At 38.3% G+C, this 21,009-nt stretch overlaps 1 protein-coding gene across 1 annotated transcript; it reads left to right on the forward strand.

Annotated features, from left to right (window-relative positions):
• The first annotated feature begins 19,048 nt into the window (after window positions 1-19,048).
• LOC105393217 lies at window positions 19,049-20,588 on the forward strand. Its single transcript, XM_038112188.2, has 2 exons — window positions 19,049-19,387; window positions 19,890-20,588. Exons 1-2 carry the CDS (start codon window positions 19,182-19,184, stop codon window positions 20,527-20,529), a joined length of 846 nt encoding a protein of 281 aa, XP_037968116.2. The 5' UTR covers window positions 19,049-19,181; the 3' UTR covers window positions 20,530-20,588.
• Window positions 20,589-21,009: the final 421 nt, after the last annotated feature.

Genomic DNA, 21,009 nt, shown 5'->3' on the forward strand with positions numbered 1-21,009 from the left:
TATATATTTCGTTTTTATACATCGCGATACGCACCCGTTTTAACGCACTGCAAAAAGAGGTAATTTGACTAGTTCTGTAGGTAATGTCAGTGATCGGTATTACCTGTATTACAGGTAAAAGATATGTTACTTTGCCTAATCATACATACCACGGCGATGAAAACATAAGTTACGGAAATGAATAACCTGGCCACGGAAATGAATAACATAACCACGGCAATGAATACAAATTATTTTACAAGACATGGCAATGAAATTTTTTTCATTGCCGTGGCTTTTTTTTCATTGCCATAGCAAATATTGGCCACGGAAGCCACGGAAATGAAAGCATGGCGATGAAAAACAAGGCATTAAATATAAATAACTAAAAAAGTATTAACTATTCGAAGAAATAAACACTTTATAAGGTAAATATTTTCAAAAAGCTTTCTTTTGAATGCTTACTCTAGAAGACAAACTTAATTTTATAGAAGTTATATCTATCCACGGCAATGAAAGAAAAAATGTCCAGTCCCCAAAATTTTTACTGATTTTCACTATAGCGCAAAAACGCAGGCACCGATGTACCTCCTTCCACGTCGAGCAGTTAGGCGACACTTGTAAGAAACGATTAGCGCACTGAGGGGGGCACCCAAGTTCATAGGTAAAACAATAGCCTTGATCATGTTTAGGACACGGCAATGAACAGAAGTTCTGGGACACATGAATTTTCACTTGCCGTTCGTTATATTCTTTATATATTTCAATAAATGTATTCCGTGACAATACTTTAACTATTAATGTATCAAATGAAACTAAGTTTAACTATCAATACTCAATATTTTTTCATCAATGAAGAATAATACAAAACGTGGTAACATGGGGACAGACACGGCAATGAAAGATTTGGGTGTTTAATATTTTTTTTCAAAATATCCATTAATCCTATTAATAAAATAATTAGTGCTACACATAGATAACTATTTCACTTAACCGGAAAAAATATTAGAAAATTATAAATTGGTTTTTTAGTACCGATTTCATTGATGCCACGCAATTTTTGGCCGCGGGAAATTCACCCTTCTGTGTTAGTAGAGTTTTTAATTTGGAAAGGAATTTACTATAGTTTAATTCGGATTTAATAATGGTTGGAAGTTTATTGTAGATTTTTATGCATTTAAAGTATGGGCTATTGTTAAAAATTTGCATATTAGATTGTGGCACTGATAGTTGGTTTTTGTTCCTAGTGTTAATTTTATGGACTTCGTTTACCTGTTTAAATAACTCCATATTGTTCCTTACAAACTTGGCTATTTCGAAAATGTATAATGAAGGTAGTGAAAGTATTTTATGTTTGATGAAAAATGGTTTACAGCTAGTTGTGTTTTGGAGATTTGCTATGATCCGGAGACATCTTTTTTGTAGAACAAATAAGTCATGAACGTCTACACTGTCACCCCATAGAATGATGCCATAACTTAACCATGCATTTGCATATGCATAGTATGCAGTGAGAGCAGTGTTTATGTTGGTGTTAACTTTTAGTATACCTAGGGAATATATGAATTGGGACAATTTGCTTTTAATTATTTGTACGTGACATTTATCTACTATCTTAATATACTATCTTAATCCTTTATGCTTTGCAAATTCTCCATCATCATAAAAAGATTAATAAAAGATCTAGTAAATATAGGTATGTATACAATCAGGTGGCCTTAATCCTAAAAACATTTTCTACCAGTCAACCTGCAGGAGGTACGGTGCAAAATGTGAGAGAGTGCAAAAATATAGTTCCTCTATGACTCTTAACCTCTAACTTCTTTCCAACCTTCAACCTTCTTTCTAGAAGAGTTCTGATTTCAAATTAGTGATTCTTATCTCGTCTATGGACGGCGGAGTCCCGGCGGCGGCGGTGGGCAGGTGCTGCCGCGATTGCCTCCGAGACTTTCAGGAGGCTACGGTCCGGTCTACATGGTGGCTGAAAACTGAAACTTTTTTTCTAGATTGTAAGGAAGGAGGGGTAATGTATTAGTACTTGTAGCGTGGAGATGCAGTGTCATGGTTGTAAGGTAACGTGTTCATGAATATGAATTTAATTAAACTCGTGTTAAAATTACATGACTGCGTTTATGAATAATCCAGGTTTCTATAGGTAAACTACGGCATTTTTGTGACAGGACTTCAGCTATTAGCCATATTATAGAACATTTAGAATTATACCAACTGTGTTCGGTGTATCCTCACTGCTAGCTCTCACCTCCTGGGACGCCCCCGCGCCCCGCACCCCTCCCCCACCCCCTCAACTCTCAAATTGATACCTCAGATTACCGTCGTGCGGATTGCGCCTTTATACTTTTCATTTACCTCAATCGATCCACCTCAGTGCAATTACCGGTGAGCCGCGCTAATCGCCTTACAGCTGTTCCTGTCGTCCCGGGAGTAGGGGCCCAGCCGTCCCGGAGTAGGGGCCCGGCCGTAGCCGCTAACACATTATTATTGCAGTTGTTAACCCGCGTCCCACCGCCTGCGAACGCCTAATATAATACTTACGCAATATTAATATTGGGCCAACATCTCCACCGACAGGCGTAAAAGATTAGAATAATTTTCTCATTCCGAGTGCTCCCCACGAAGGCAAGCAGCAGTTTAATTAAAACTAACAGTTGTCTCGGCGAGTGTACGCCGAACTTGGCCCACAAATTATCTCGACTCCATTTAACAACGCGGTTATGTTAATGCGATCTAACAGATTGAGAAGAATGTTTTTGTCGACGCAAACGTGCGGCTAAGTGCGCCATAAGACAGAAATATGACCTTTAATCTCGCCCTCGGTAATTGAACTACAAGCCCCGCTTTGGAGCAGCTTTTGCGAATTATAATTACGAAACGACATTGTCACAGGCTGGGTAAGATGTCGGGCGAACTATGAATTAGTAATGCCGTTTAATACACTCACTTTACTGGCGCTATGATGGCTTATCTAAAGTTGATGCCGCCATCAAATATTTCATTTGCTCAGCAACGACGGAGGGCGTAAAACGCGAACTACCTGAAACGTATGAATATTTTGTAGTAAATTAGTTTACGTTGTATCGCGTCGCGGCCGCGGCTGTGTCTCGGAGCTTTTCCGTTTTGCTGCTCTTGCAATTTGCGTAGGAGCTCCGTGGCAGGGTATCTTCGTCTCCAATGCATGTAATATTCAGTGTGAGATGCGATGCGCGCGGCGGAGGGCAGTGAGCGATGCCGCGCGGCGACAGGCCATATCCCCCTCGCATCGCACTTTATCTGCGCTATGAAATAAAGGGAGCTACCGGCCCGGTAATATCTTATGCGTATGAGTGCTTATGAAATATGAATTCTATCTCACAAAACATATTATTTCGTTATTACTGAATATATTGCTACACGTTTCGGAGTTACGGCCCCGGCGACTTTCTTTTGTGCGGGAAAAGAAATGTATTGTTGAAAGTTGCTGAATCGTACTGTGTAGCTACATACGTGCGAGTTAATTCTATTTAGGAGAACAATAAAAGGAGGTCATGTAACAATACAGTGTCGGGGTGGATATTTGAAGGAAGTTTTCCAACAAAACATTACAAGTGTCGCGACTGTCGCGCCACAGTGGTGAAGCCCGCAGCCATTTCAGCGGTTCAAACTTAAAATAAATAATCTTTCATGTTTTCTTTTTGCGTGGTAAAATTGAACTTTCAAGGCCGAAGTCTTTGAAAGCCGGCGAACTTTCGCCGATTCGTACGCCGAGGATAAAAGGCTGAATAAATTGTCAACAATTCGGGTAGTATTCAAATATCGCAGAATGTCAAATGCTAATTTGGTCCAATTCAATTTTGTCGGCGAGAAATAAGCAGCAATAAAGTCGGAGGTCTCGCGAGCAGACGGGGGGGTATCATTTCATTACACGAGACAAATTATGTTCTAATAAAAAATAAAACCTGATAAAGGTAAATTATTTACCTACATAAGTGGGAAGGCATCATGTTCAGTTTGACTAATGCTAAATTATTTGGTATGGGGACTTGAAGCTTTTTTTCAGCGAGTTTCGAAATGTCGTAAAACAAAAGTTATTGAAAATGACCATAAAATAACACGGACTTGGGATGAAAATATCCCTCAAAGTCACTCTTTTGCTTTTGGCTTCATATACCACTTTTTCAACCCCTGTTTTATAGCTCCTCCGAACCAAAACACTCGTGCCTTGCCTTTCTCCACGTTCGAAGAAGCCCAGCAAGAGTTTGACAGCAAAGTGTCCACAAGAGTCAAAGAATCAAAGAATCAAAGAATCATTCGCGCGCCAAATCTCGACCCGTCCGGAAGTGCAACTATACTTACGTACATACAATCATGTCAAGCAAATGTGATAACTGCAATAAAAACTTCACCAAGGCGAAACCAGGGCTTGAATGTCATCGATGTGAAAAAATTGTGCATTTAACTACCCTATGTGCAGGATTAACTAATAAGCAGCTAACGGCTCTGCGAGCTACAGACAATCTGGAATGGACGTGCCAGGAATGCCAAGAACAATCGCCGAAACGCCGATCAATCATAATACCCGACGTTGATGAGGACGAGGACGACAGAACTGAGCCCCAAAATGTGAATATCGATATCAAGCAGCTTCTTCGTGATATATCGAAAGAGATGGAAAAAGCCATAAAAAGGGAGATGAAAGATATTACACAGTCGCTACAATTTCATTCTGATAAAATGGAAGAGCTTATCAAAAATACGGAGACAATGAGAAGCACTATTACCGATCTCCAGAAGAAAAACGTTGAACTCACCAACAAAAACAACAACCTGGAAGTGAGGGTAGGAGCCCTCGAACAGCGAATCCATGAAACAGAACAGCGAAAACTAGACAAATGCATCGAAATACATAATCTACCATCGCTCGAAGGTGAGAATATAAATGAGCTTGTAGGAAAATTAGCTAAAAAAGCTAATCTAGCTACTGAAGATATACTGCTGGCGAAGCGCCTGCCTGGCAAGAACGACCGCCCAGGCCCTGTTCATGTCGAGCTACAAACTGAGCTAGTACAATCTGCATGGCTAGCCGCCACCAAAACAAGGACCTCCAGAATCACAGTAATGGATGTATTACCGGAAGTTCCTGCTTCCAAATCTAACGAGAACCTGTTCGTCTGCGAAGCACTAACACCATTTAATAAACACCTACTTTGGTTTGCAAAGAAAGAGCTTAAAGACGCCTATAGGTACATATGGATAAAGAAAGGAGTTCTGCGTGTTCGAAAAGATGGTGAAAACCAAAAAGCACACATTGTTCGCGCCGTAGAAGATGTACAAAAACTAATACCTACCTATAAATCTGTAAGTCTCCAACACTAACGTCTTTATTTAAAATAAGTACTCAACTACCTACAAAATAACTTTCCCTAATGGATATAATAGTAGACGACATCCGAGAACTATCAGACTGTACTAATCTTAACGCCTTTTTGAATCATATACCTAAACACATACAACTCTTATGCATCCATATGAATATTAGATCAACTATTAAGAATTTTGCTACTCTCGAACAGTGTATACATTCATCATCACGCACTATAGATGTTATAATGTTGTCTGAAGTCAACATCTCCAACAGTCTCAGCACACTTTACCAAATTAAGGGCTATAATATGTATACGGAACTGCGGAATGGCAGAAAAGGCGGAGGTATAATTATCTACGTTAACAAATTACATAAATTCCATATAAAAGGATATAAAACACAACACTTTGAAAACCTATTCGGAATAATAACCACACCTTCAAAGTATTCCGCGGTCCTGTGTTGCATATATCGCCCGCCTAGAAATAGTAAACACTTATTTATAAATGAAATAGACACCATACTTAGCAAAATAAACCGCCAGCAAGATATTTATGTGCTTGGTGACATAAACATCGACTTGCGAAATAACTGTCCTGTAAAGCATTTGTATAACACCACTATGTATAACCAAGGCCTAGCTTGCGGGATCACTGAGTATACTCGTATAGAATTGTATAAAAATAAAATAACAAAATCCTGTATAGACCACATTTACGCTAGATCCCGCTCACTGAACCTGTACACAGCGGCGCTCGGGACCACACTGGCCGACCACCGCGCCACGGCCCTCGCCTGCTGCGGAGCGGGCTCGAACACACGGCCGGGTTTTAACCACATTACCAAATATCATTATAAAACGCTTGTTGACTCTTTAAAACAAATAGACTGGCAACCTGCAAAGCAGGCGATCTGTCCGTTAAAAATGTATAATATTATTGCAGAAAACATCCAAAAATGTTATGAAAAATCTAGAATAACAATAAAAATACCGACTAATACAAAACGTTCTACACACACATGGATCAATACCAAAATCATTAAAGCTTGCGAACATAGGGATACGCTCTTTATAAAATGGATCTCAGATCCCACCAATAGAATAATAAAACAAAAATACAATTCATCACGAAATTACGCAAATAAGCTAATAAATAAATCTAAAAATAAACATATACGAGATGAAATAATTGCCAACAAAAATAACCCAAGGGCATTGTGGCAAATACTGAATAGTATCACAGGTCGGGCTAAAGCATAGCAGACACAATTATTTTGAACGCGATGTTAAATAACAACAACACGACTAGCAGCATTGCTAATAACTTTGCCGAAAGCTTTGCTAGTAGTGTACAGAATATAGTACCAAAATGTGACATCAAACTTTTAAATAAAAGTGACTATACCTCACCAGTTAATGCGAGCTGTAGATTCCAACCAACAACAGCAAAATCAATCCTCACAGAAATAAGATCAATGAATGACCGTAAAGCGCCAGGATCTGACAACATACGTGTTAAAGACCTAAAAACTATCGACATTGATATCGCGGAAATACTGTCTAAGTTCATCAATGCGGCTGTCAAAGAAGGAAAATATCCTCAAGAGCTTAAAACGGGTATAGTCAAATCAATTCATAAAAAAGGGTGCCACAAAAACTATGACAATTACCGACAAATTACCATTCTCAATACCATTAACAAAATTGTTGAAAAAGCATTATCTAAACAAATTCATTCCTTTTACACAAAACATAACATAATAACAGACAAACAATACGGATTTCAGGCAGGCAAAAATACAACTCAACTACTTACAAAATTCACAGATAACATTTACGGACATTTGAATAATAAAGAGCATATCTTAGTAGCTTTTATTGATTATAGTAAGGCATTCGATACCTTAAAACACAACACCTTGATTGAAAAACTAAACGATTGTGGCATTCGAGGACCGCTAGGAGAATGGTGCAAAGACTACCTCAACGAAAGGTCCTTTTCAGTTAAAGTTGGTGACTCCCTTAGTAAAAAGACCAAGGTATCTGAAGGCACAGCACAGGGATCAGTTTTGGGCCCCTTGCACTATATAACGTATGTGAATGATGTGGTCAGTCTGATAAAACACTGTGAGATTTATCAATTTGCCGATGACACATGCCTAACTGCAGCAAGCAATGATATAAACACCGCTTTAAAACATCTCCAAAGTGATTTTACATTACTGACCAAATGGTCGCATGATGCGGGTCTTGTCCTCAATGCCAAAAAAACAACGTGTATGTATATAAGTTCAAGCCAAAACAGAATAACTGCCAATCCCAAACTAATCGTACACAATCACAACTGTCTCCACGCGAAGGACAGCCAAAATTGTTGTTGCCCAGCCGTCGAAGTAGTTAGCAAACAAAGATACTTAGGGCTGATATTTGATGATAGACTCAAATGGACGGACCACATTAACCACATTTGCGATAAACTCAGGGCAATTTTGGCTAAAATCAAAATAGTAAAACAAAAAATCCCATATCTAACATTGCTCCAACTATACAAAGCCTTGGGTGAAACCACTATTCATTATGGGCTTAGTTCGTATGGTCGGACGTGTAAATCACATCTGGATCCTATATATGCACTGCAACTTAGAATACTCAAATCTATTGTGCCACCTAAAATTAAAAATAAGTATAAAAATAACTACCACGAACTATTTTATCACTGTAAAGTCATACCTGTACACTATCATGTCCAATATAGCCTATTAATTGAAAATTTCTTTAACACTACCCATCAGAAAAAAATCCATCGCCAAAAACAGACCCGAAGTGCATTAAATAACAAACTAGAAGTCCCCCATTACAATAACTTATATGGAAAACAAATGCTACAATACCAAATACCTACATTAATAAACCACCTACCCTTAAATATAAAAAGTGAAATCACAAAAAACAACATTAAAAATAAACTTACACTTTTCTTTTCTTCTCACAATCCATTTCATAAATAACTAATCAATAAAAATAACCACCTAGTGTGTCTACACCAATAATGTCACTGTGTATTTGTATTTAGAATGTAAGCCTTATCTGTAAGTACCCTAAGATAGTTTTATTAATGAGAAATGTCGAGCGAGTGCCAGTGTGCGGTCAAACCTAAAGTGGTTTTTGTCACACTGTTAGTATTTAAGTCTTTATTGTAAAATATGTTTGATTAATAATAAATAAATAAAAAAAAAATCAAAGAATACGGGGGGTCACTCTACATTATGTATATGTATCTCTCTTATTATGTATATCTCTTGTATATGACGAAAAAGGAAGCGCTGCTACGCGAGCCACGACTCTATCTCGTTGTTTTAAACGCACCGATTGCGCGACAGCTCTCGATAGTTCGTTTTTCGTCAGTATAGAGTAGCCCTCCTGATCAGGCGGGCGGGGCGCCGGCCCGCGGGTCCCGGCGCCGCCACGACGACGCTTAGACTCGCCCGCACAGTGGGCCGGTTGGTGGGACTGTGGACATAGGAAATATTAGAATTTTTTAATTAATTTGTGTTGTTAAAATAATTACGTATTAGGTTCAATAAAGATATTTTAGAAATGATAAATAGATAGGTGCATGTAAATGTAGTTTTTTGTATCATTTATTAAACACGGAATGAATGATAAATACAGGTATGATAATGATGAATCCGATCTAAACCTTACGATTACATGATGAATCATAAAATTTGCAAATGACATACATTCTTCACCGCCTACCAAAGCTACAACACTATAGTAAATGTTATAAAAAATAAGGCTTCGAGTTACACATTATAAAAGCGACTTTTTGTCGTTTATTACGAAAACGCATATTTTTAAAAAGCCTACAAAACCTTAAGCCCGTAAACAAATACGTTACATAATATAATTTTAAGTAAACCACTTCACAAGTAAAACAACCCATAGTGCAGTTGGAAGCAATCTGTCCCGAACAATAAGTCGCTCGAACAAAAGCCGGCCATTTGAACAACTCGGAAACTTTTGTAAGTTTAGCTTCATCTTGGCTCCGGCGAGGCGACCCACTGTGCGGCGGGGTTGGACTCTACTTGGATCAACTATTTATAATCAAATAAGTAGGTATGTATGTACATATTTTTTTGTAAAATATGTGCTTTTGTGCACGGAATATTTAATAAAAATTAACATAAATATGAAAAAGAAGATCATATCTAATGAAAAAAGGAAAAAGATCATGACTATTTGTAATGTAAGTGTAACCTACAATCAAGAGGTAGGTACGTATAAAATACATAGTAAGTATGCAATAAAATACATAATATACAATAGATATGATATAAAAAACCAAGAAAAACGTAGGAAAATCGGAAAATAGAGACTGAATACCAAGCATCTTTTCAGTACCAAGAAGATACAAAAATAATAAAAATCTTGTACTTGCAAATTATAGTCAATAGAGCGAAATTATTTTAATAAGAAATTGGAAAGATTAACGGTTTAACTTATAATAATGTGCACAGTATTTGTTTCAGGCCAATTTGTTTCAATTGTTTCAATTAATCAAATACCTATATATTTAAAATCTCTACCTTTCAGGATTTAACCAAACACCTACAACACAGGGTCCAACCCTACACCCCAATCTAAACCCGCCCTCATCCCACCAGCACCAGGGTTTTGGCAGCGGTCGTGGACAAAAGAGGGAATAATCGTCCAGGTCATAAAACACATTACTGAAACAACTAGCTCCCGCGCGCGGCGCCGCCTGCCAACTCGTGACAATGGACTGACGAGACCACCCATTATCTTGCAAGACAGACTGTCGTTATGGCATTATTATGTTAGCGGTCATAGTTCTAAGTGCATGGGTCTTGGGACTCTTGGTATTGTTGTGAGGGGCAGATTTGGCAACGGTTGAGGGTAAAATACAAGTAAGTATGATGGAATAAGACCGTTATGAAAATGAAATAATGATTCAGTTTACTGAAATTATAAACAGTTCTTATGAAAGTAGACCTAGAGAACTCGTAAGAAAAAAAACAACATAAAAACCATCCTCCTGAAAACTAAATAAAAATCAACGAAAGCCGAAAACATATTCGGTAAATCCAACGGCTATTGAGGCAGCCCTATTCTGGCCCCGAGAGCGAGGGTAACGCGATCGCGACGCGGCGCTAATGCGACATAACGAAGCGACGCGATCCCGTCACTTCCGGTAGACGTGAATCCTGTGACGACTTCCGGTGAGGCGCCTTCGTGCCCCACTTACAATCACTTAGCGCTTGTCTAGCGAGTAACCTTACACTTGCTCCCGAGAGTCTTGCCTTTACGGAGGGTTTTTTGAAAATGGACCGTTCTGAAAGCTGCATGTAGTTGTGATAGCTGAGAAGAAAAAGTAAGAAGTTATGATTTTATTTTTATTGGAGAATAAATACCTACTGTATGTTTAATGGAAAACTTTTTTTATTTGCTGTAGAAATCTAATTGTCAATAACATCATTTTACTTTCAACATTTCAGAATCTACACCATAACGCTACCTAGTTAATTCCACATTTCCACCAAAAATAAGTACCTACAAGTTATATTGTGCACCCTACTAGTACATCTACGTATTTCTATTTATTTAAAATCAAATATTGTCGGGTCCATTTCACATTGGTCCCTTTATTTTCATACGTCTGTTTAATTTCCGTTTCGGCGATGTTTTTGAGCGGAAATTCGATTGGAACAAGCCGGCCTATTAATTTCCTTTGTTTTCAATTTAATTCTTTTCAGGGGTGCATGTGTACACCCGACCCCTTATGTTATGATTTATCGTACAATCGGGAATATGCCTGAAAGGGGACTGTTAAAGTTAAATTCGAAGTACAGCTGTTGATTTAGTAATTTTGCTGACTGCATTTCAGAAGCTCAAAAGCAACTAGGTTTATTAGCCAATCCTCAGGTTTGCCTGAAATCCTCAGTACAACTCTACGAACTTATACATAGTATAGTTTTTCAGCCTTTCAATAAAACATTTTCTTCCATGGCCCGAAAAAAATCCAACCTGTATATCAATACATACTTTGACATTTTCATCTACGGCAGGCCTCAGTCGGGTGCTTTATTAAAATCGTCAATCATTTTCGGCTAATATCTCTCGCGAAGGGTGACATGTGTTACTCTTTGACCTTGACACGAAATTTAATTTGCACACTGAAAAACGGGATTGAAATTATGATTTGCAACTAGCAACGATCAATATGACTGATTTTTGTAATATCATACTTTGAAATAATAATGCAAAAAATGGTTATAAATCTCAGGAATTTTCGTTGCTAACAACAATTTCGTTCGTTCCTAATGTAGAGCTCAATCTAAATAATTAAGTAAACCTATCTGGAAACATATTGTTATAACATGATTAAAACTCAAGTATTTAGTGTTAGTTTTGTTAAAACCACCCACGTATACAGCCACTTTCACAACTGAGAACTTCAACTTAAGTAGAATTTAAAATGTCACGAAGTGCTGCCATTGGCCGAAATTTCATGAAGCAGGACTTAAGGTCGTGCTTAGGTAGATTTTCTGAAATGAGAAACTGGGTCGTAGTGGCTTTATCGTGTGATGACTACATCATTCGTGCGATACTGCGCGACTGCTCGTGAACACGCCACTAGGTAGTACTCTCGATGGAATACAAGCGAAGTAGTATATAAGTAGTTAGAAAACTCAGGTTGATAAGTTTCAGAGTTTCAGAACCATAATTGAAAGAAATTATAATAGGACGGTGTTTTTATAGAACTCATAGGCTTCTTATATGTAGTTATTAAGTAATTAAGTATAAAAAACCGCCCATTTGGTAAGGCGAATTTAAGACCTATTCATCTCTATACTTATCTATTATCAGATACGATCGATATTTAAAAACATGCTTCATCGAATGGCCATCAAAATTATTCAATTCAATTTCATCTATATCAGATATAAATATCCATAGAAAATGTTAGTAACAATTTTAACTTACTCTAATGTTAGTGACTATACTAAATTATCCTTCATCAGACATGTATTATCATCTAGCCCAAATCAAGGTGTAAATCCTGAGCTTATACTCGTAAGAACACTATCGGAAAGTAAAGAGATGGCATACTGTTGAGCTTTTTATACGAGGTCTGATATCAACTTACACCCTTCTAACCTGCCCTAATACATACATATTTGTGCTGTTTATTCATTTCCACCGCTTTGTTGCCACGTGCCTGTGTTATTTTGAGCACCCATTAAAATTTGTTCAAAGACCCACTAATTGTGATTATGATTGTACGCACGACACACTCGAATTTCAAGGTCGGATATTATTCGGTGACCTTCGATGAAATTGAAGTTTTCACGGGTGAATGATGTATCGTATCGGTGTTAGGTGCGGAACGGAGAGACCTTATTTTTAACCACCGACAAAAATAATGGTGATTTTATAAGTTTAACGTATTTGTGTAAGTATCTGTCTGTGGTACCGTAGCTTCCTAACGGCTGAACCGATTTTTGTTTTAGGTATGTTACCCCGAGTATTCTTAGCTATGTCTCATGAAAATTGGTTCAGCAACTCAAAAGTATACGTATATGCGACTTTTAGTGTTAGTGTTGAGTATCGGGGGTATTTAACGTTGGTTAGGTTATTTTATGACTACATCAGATGAACATTTGAACCACATCAAGGTGTTAGAATTTTAAAATTAGAAATAGTTATATATATTCAAAATTTGCCGCGGATATTTCAATTCAGCATCAGAGTCTCAGGTTCTGATCCGGCTGGAACCAGATGCTGAAGCCGGTGAATAGTGGGAGCCACTGAAAGAAAATCTAATTTGGATTTGAGGGATTACGTCGGTGTTTCGGCCGGGGGGGGACAGCTCGCGCCTTCGACTGCAAATTGAATTAGAGAGGGGAAAGGCTTTGGGGGGCCTTTTATTTCAGGACAACCGAAGTTCCATTCTTGGGTAATTTATCTGTCCTGAAGGAGCCGCGTGTTGCCCGTTATTGGGACAAAACGCTCAGAGATACAACTCTAGAGAGTCTCTTCTAAGGATTCTCCAGTGACGAACAAAAACTAACCTTATTCTACTGTGTCATAGATGTAGAAACGAAACATTTCCACCTGGAGAAGCGTCTAGTAATGCCGGTTCTCCGTATCGCTTTTCGCAACGAAGTATTGTTTACCATTCATTTGTTGTTGAGCGCTTTGAATGTTGATGAGATTTTATATCTTGAACGCCGAGAGATTGTCTCCCACTTTATATTTATAGGCCCCGGATACCGGGGAAAGAAAGCGATGTTTGATATTGAACATTTATTATTATTGGATGCCGGCTTGTATTCACTAGAATTGCCTATTTCAAAGGCTCAAGGTTCATTGAAAGTTCATTCAGACATTTATTCTATTGAGGGAGAAATTGCTTTCAATAATTACTAGCGTGACTGGCGGGATTTGGAAATTTATAGATATGTCCGGGCTGTCCCGGCCCGTCCGCCATGTTCATAATGAACGATGAGTCGCCCGTCGCATCACGTCCGCTCCCTCTCCGATACTGAAATAAATTATATCTGCACCCAAATCTTATTCCCTTCCCAGACCTGTCTTCAAAAAATTAATCACATGAAGAAAACATTATAGACAGAATTAAGTATTGGCAAGCTGCCGAAGAACCGAAGACCGCTGGGGTAGTCGAGGTGTCGAGTGAGATTCATGAGTACGCAAACCTGGCGTGGGATGAGTTAGGTACCTTTGACTACCCCTTAAGGGATTACAGGCTGGCCTGTGGCGTGGATTCAGCTTGTATTAAAGATCTTCTGCAATAATACCAGGAACATTGGGTTAAAGTCATTTGCATTTCCATCAGAAAAAAAAATGTAAACATAATGAGAAACATAAACAGCATAGACTAATATTGTGTGTGTAGTAGTGTGTAGTAGTAAACAGCATAGAGGAAAAATGAACAATTGTGAGAAGAGTGCCATCTCGAGGAGTTTTTTGTCATACTCTATACGTCATACTGAACAGCGCCATCTCTTTATATTTCTCAGCCTCATTGTACATACATACAGGGTGCCCTGTTGGGACACCCTGTATAAACAGGATGGCCCAAAGAGTGACGTCCAAAGGAAAATGTTTTAGGTCAAGGGGTAGCCAAATCACCCCCATGTATGTTCAGCAATTTTTAGTAGTTTAGGAGTTATGATTTTTTTTCCTAATTTTCTATGAAAATCGACCTCAGTGGATTAATTATGTTTTATTATTGTTTTGGATAACTTTTTGAAAGTATTTTTTATTTTTGTGTCATCCTCTTATTTTGTTCTTTTAACCATAAAAGTTTCAGCTTCCTAGCTGTAGTGTAAGTTAGTTATTTATTTATCAAAAGTTCGAATTTTACGATCGAGATGGACTGCTCTGAATTTTCAACTTGAAATTAAAAATTAAAAAATTTATTCTCATGGTTCCTTATTAATTTTAAAAACTCCGCAAGGTTCCAAAATTGCATAAAAATAAAAATAAACTATTGCTTAATGGGGTATTATTTGCACAAAAAAGCCTTCAAAGGTACCTGGGTGGAAATTACCTAATTAGTAAATTGTTTCAGAAAGTCGAAATATTCCTGTTATGTCATTACTAAGGACTAATTAAGTTAGAAAATGTATCAAATTAAAGGGAAAATTAAATTATTTACTATTATTTTTATTTAAGTTATAGGTACATTTTTGAATGTAAATTCTTAGTAAAATGTTTTAGTGTGAGTTGTAAGATTTATGAGATAGGGTAAATCGTGGTATAACTGGCATGTGTCAGTAACTGGCACTTTGACTATAAAACTAAATATATTAAGCTTTTGGATATAGTAAGACCATCTTTGATGTGTTTACAGCAATCTCCAATTATTCATTGATATTATAGTTTAATTTTACGCCGCTAGGTGGGTATTTTCCGGCGCTGGAAATTATCTCAGTCAAAGCGGCGAAGATCACCAAAAAAATACACGTGCGTTAAGTTTTTCTTAAGGAGACACCAAAATTTGTATGGCCTGTTTTCGCGAAAATAAATAAGTTTTTGATAGTGTGACAATAACAAGGAATTAGAGGAAGGTCTAAACAATATCATAATAGCCCGATTCACTGTGATTTTAGTTGCTTTTGAGTTATATTTGAGGGTGCTAGTTACTGAAATGTAATTTATATCTTCACTTAGTAACTGGCACCCCCCTGCCAGTTACTAATATTTTGGGTTTTGTGATTTTAAGCTATTTTATATCTTCTATCGACAGAAAATACGATTTAAAGTGCACTGTAAAAACCCCCAGTGTCTAGGCAGCTTTGTTTCAATAACTGGCACGGGGCTGCCAGTTACTAATCTGCATACATTTTTTTACGCACCAATAACTGGCACTTACTGGTGCGGTAAACATTTCTTTCATGTTTCTTTTCAGAAAAATGACTATAATCAAGGCAATCTACAGCAGTCTGTAATTGTCCACTGCTGGACCTCTCACCAGCAGTGACACTGCACTCTGTTCTCGACCTTCCTCATCCAGCCACTACCGGTCAGCTTTCGTCGTTGGTCCAGCTGGCCCGAAGGTATCCGCCGCTACCCTTGCCTATTCGTGGTCTCCACTCTAGAGCGCGTTTGCCCCACTGGTCATCGGTTCTTCGGCAGCTATGGCCTGCCTAATGCCACTTGAGCATACAGATTTTAAGAGCTATATCGGTTACTCAAGTTCTCTTACGGATTACCTTATTTCTGATATGGTCCTTCAAAGAACCACCAATCTTTCCAATGCCCGCTGATCGATTTTGAATCGGTGGACCAGTCCAACCGTCAGTGTCCACGTCTATGATCCATACGTCATCACCAGTAAGACGCATTGACTGAAGACCTTTGCCTTCAGGCATTTATGTGAAAATTTGTCAAATCTTCCCTTATGCAGTCCAATCCATTAATACCTATTTTGTTTTATGCACCTTACAGCTTCGTTTTCGAAGTCCCTTCTGCCTAGTCGAATAGACTGTCCAAGGTAGACATAATATACTGTTGCTGCATTAAGGCCGCTATGCATGTTACAACGAGGGAATTCCAGAACTGCCCTTAAAGAGCTTCTGAAGCTGTTCGAGGATAGTAATAGCTTTCAGAAGAGCTGTACTAATTCTGTCTTTACCCAGAGAATGTGAAGCTGAAAGCCGTAAAAACCTTCAATTTCCGCAAGAAATTTCAGCTTAGAGGCAACTATACTACGTCAGCAGTCTTCAACTTAGCCAGGTCACTTCTCCCAAGCTGCTGAATGAATACATCAAGGTCCACAAGCATTTGCTTTCTCCATTTCCGTAAATCCAAGGGTTTCTCGATTTGTTGCATTCATATGGACCCACGATTCTTCGCATACTTGTACTGTCATTTTGTCGTAGAAGTCGACCATTACAACGGTGATTTTGAGTCTTACCGGTACAGAACCTAGACAGGTAATTGTACATTACCTAATATCAAATATATTATTGGGAGTACTTATTGACCTAATTGCATGATTTTTTAAAAGGTGCCAGTTACTGAAACATCATGTGACAGTTACTAATTTTTACTGCCAGTTACTAGGTTTTTTGGAGGTAGTGGATATAAACTTCATTAAAATAGAACATTAATCATATATCTTTACCATTTATGCCTATAATTGTTCGTCATCTTATTGCCAGTAATTCAAGCCTACCAGTGCTTAAATCAGGCCAATACTTTATTTTTAATATATTTTTTTGTGTTGCTAGTCGCTTAAACTGCCAGTTACTAGTACTTTTACCCTAATTTCATTATTAATAATAAGAAAATAAACTCAAATAATTATTTTACACATTGCTATGGGAGGTCGCCATTTTGAAAATTTATTGTGAGTAAATGTAAATAAAAATAATAGTAAATAATTTAATTTTCCCTTTAATTTGATACATTTTCTAACTTAATTAGTCCTTAGTAATGACATAACAGGAATATTTCGACTTTCTGAAACAATTTACTAATTAGGTAATTTCCACCCAGGTACCTTTGAAGGCTTTTTTGTGCAAATAATACCCCATTAAGCAATAGTTTATTTTTATTTTTATGCAATTTTGGAACCTTGCGGAGTTTTTAAAATTAATAAGGAACCATGAGAATACATTTTTTAATTTTTAATTTCAAGTTGAAAATTCAGAGCAGTCCATCTCGATCGTAAAATTCGAACTTTCGATAAAAAAATAACTAACTTACATTACAGCTAGGAAGCTGAAACTTTTATGGTTAAAAGAACAACATAAGAGGATGACACAAAAATAAAAAATACTTTCAAAAAGTTATCCAAAACAATAATAAAACATAATTAATCCACTGAGGTCGATTTTCGTAGAAAATTAGGAAAAAAAATCATAACTCCTAAACTACTAAAAATTGCTGAACATACATGGGGGTGAGTTGGCTACCCCTTGACCTAAGGAATCAAACATTTTCCTTTGGAGGTCCCTCTTTGGGCCACCCTGTTATTATCTATATATAATATAGATATTGCTATCACAAGTTAATAGCCGGATCTCCACCAAACGATCCAATGCGATCCGATCGCCCGATCCAAGAAGTTTAGTATGTAAGATTCCTTGGATCGCGCGATCGGATCGCGTTGGATCGTCTGGTGGGGATCCGGCTATTAACTTCAATCTATAAAGATATAAGACATATTTGCCTTAACGTAGTTACACCACACAACAGTTCAATCTATTTATGTACCTACCTACATGCCACAATAAATAAAAAACTAATTATTATATAATTCTTTATTACCTCGCATATAACAATGTTTCAGTTCAGTTTTGTTCATGTCACTTGTAAAATAATATGCGAGTGGGTGTGTGTATTCCTTTTTTATTCCTTTCACCATAAAAACCAATTCATGTTTTGCTAGTTTATGTTTCCCAAGAGAAGCAAATCTTGTCACTTGTGGTGATAAAGTCATTTCGTCCAATATGATGCACATAATTTATCCTCGCGAGGCAAATCTTTGACGACATTTATCAGTTTGGTACACATAGTATTTTAATCTTCAGCGGATATGAAGATGTCGATCGCTCTTTGCCAGTGCCGCCATTTCAGCTCGGTTCCCGTGGAACCACATGGAACCTGGATCCATATGGAATCTGTCAGGTCACAAGAATTTCATATAAACACTTTTTGCGGATAAAGATGCTTTTTCTTGACACACCATGTTTATTTTTATTTGTAGGTATATAAAATTTATAAATAACGATATACCGAGAGTATAGGCTTTTATTACAAAAATGTTATTTGCGAGACATTGTAAGACAACTGAACTGACACTGACACGCAATTTCTTCATAATAGCCATAGATCATGACAATGTTAACATTCAAATACTACTTATCTATGTGTCTTGTTATTGTTCTATGGTCTTGTTCATAACGCCATCTTACATCTTTTTTGGTAGTAAGAGTAATATAAAGAGATGGCGCTACCTTCTACTAAAAGTTTAGTCATTAAGGCACTGACCACCCCCTGGTAAACAGTTTCCTGTCAGTCAGAGCTCCGAAAGGTTATTTATTGACTTCAATAATAATACTTATTTAATATTTTGAATCTATGCATTTCTCTTACTTTTCTGAAGTTACATCATAAAGTTACACTATCGTCTAGAAATGCCGTGCAACAAAGTGAGTCATTCAAAACGAAATTCTTCACTATTAAAATCTTATCGTTAGAGGCATCCGAGAGATCCCTTGGCCTAATACACAAACAACCCGGAGAAAGCCCCTGAAAAAGTAGTATTACTGAGTATAGAGCTCAATGAAGCCATCATGCATAATAATCACCTTGATGGTGATATTGACGATGATAGTGATAGTGGTGATGGTGAAGTTCGCGACGGAGATATCTGTGGAGGAGAGGCGGAGAGACTCCGTGGAGCTGAGCGGAGACGTGAGGAAGATACACAAGACCATGGGGCTGGTGGCTGTGAAAGATGACGCGACCTTGATTAAGATGGCTGAAAGGTAAAAAGTAACGTAGTGTAGAGAAACGCGTTTGTCATAGCTGGTAGAGATGGTCTAGAATCTAGACTCGAATCATTACATATAGGTTGTCTTGAAAAAATTAGCCATATGACTTCCCCTATTGTACCTATGTGTAATTAAATGAATATAAGTTATTTAAGTAACTTATGTTCTTGTTTGTGTAGAAATAAAGACGACCGAATGGCGTAGTGGTTAGTGACCTGACTACTGAGCCGATGGTCCCGGGTTCGATTCCCGGCTGGGGCAGATATTTGTTTAAACACAGATATCTGTTCTCGGGTCTTAGATGTGCCCGTAAAATGGCAATAGGCCCGCCCCCTATTACATTGGGACTAACATTACACTCTGGCGAAAAGTGGGTGCAGCAATGCACCTCTGCCTACCCCGCAAGGGAGTACATTAGTACAAGGCGTGAGTGCGTGTGTGTTAAAGAGTATTCTATCTTTCTAAACATGGTAAATAACGAAACTAACCCCCTCAGATTCCCATACCTGGCCGCTTTCACCCGCAACTCGAGCACCTCATGGCACTTCGCGTGCTTCGGAGCCCTGGTGGTGTCGAGCTGGGTGGTGACGGCGGCGCGCTGCCGGCGGCTCGGCGCCACGCACCGCGCGCTCCTGCTCCCCGAGCTGACCGCGCCAGGCAACCGCACACGCACGCACCCCGTCCTCTACTGGAAGCTCCACGACGACTACAACGCCACCCGCCCCGAACTCTACAACATCGCAGTCGTCAAGCTCTACATCAACCAAGCCACCCGCAAGTCTGCCGTAGTCCAAGAAACCAAAGTCAACGATCTGGTTCAAGCTAGTATCTGGAAAACCCTGACCACTATGACTCATGAAGAGTATCTCACTAATGATGTGGATAAGTACATGTGTAAGTTGACTGATCGCAGCCGCTGTAGTGACGTCAGTGGGGTGGATTTAGATGATGGTGTGATTTGTGTGGACATGTCGGGGCATGAGGATTGCTTCGTGCATGAATTTGGGCCGATTTTCTTCGGGAATAGGATAGTGGGGGTTCTTGCGGTGAAGCCGGTGAGCTGTGCAGCGAAACTGGCAATATTCACCAACGTGTCGCACTACTCGCACTGGATACTGAAGACTGCGCGGGACTGAAGATACTTTAGAACATTTTGTAAGTTTTCGCAAAGTAATCAATAAAATCGTGAATGCATTCCAAGTTGGTTTTTACGATCACTTGATTTAGAACGGGGAATCGAACCCATTAGTGGGTCGGAACGGCCAATAACTAACCGACGTGAAAGCTCAACCACAGTGTTCGCCGCGAATAGAAATAAAATCAAAGTTATGGCTGCAGAAGTGAGCCAAGAATTAATAACTGGGAAGGCCCCAAGTTACCAGTTAGCTGCATATTTCATACTGACCGCAAAGAAACGCTTTTTGCTCTATTTCTGTCTGTCCGCTGACATGTGTGTCTCAAACGTTTCAATGCTTTTATTAAAACCATCGTCGTCGTTCGACTTGGGAAATAAAATGTTACTCCCGGATTCCGTTTTATGACGACTTCTAGCTCCGAGCTTAATCGAAGTAAATACTTGCTGAAATTGGACGGTATCGCTTAACTTATTTTATTGT

This window comes from Plutella xylostella, chromosome 13 (genome assembly GCF_932276165.1).
Source record: "Plutella xylostella chromosome 13, ilPluXylo3.1, whole genome shotgun sequence".
Taxonomy (NCBI): domain Eukaryota; kingdom Metazoa; phylum Arthropoda; class Insecta; order Lepidoptera; family Plutellidae; genus Plutella; species Plutella xylostella.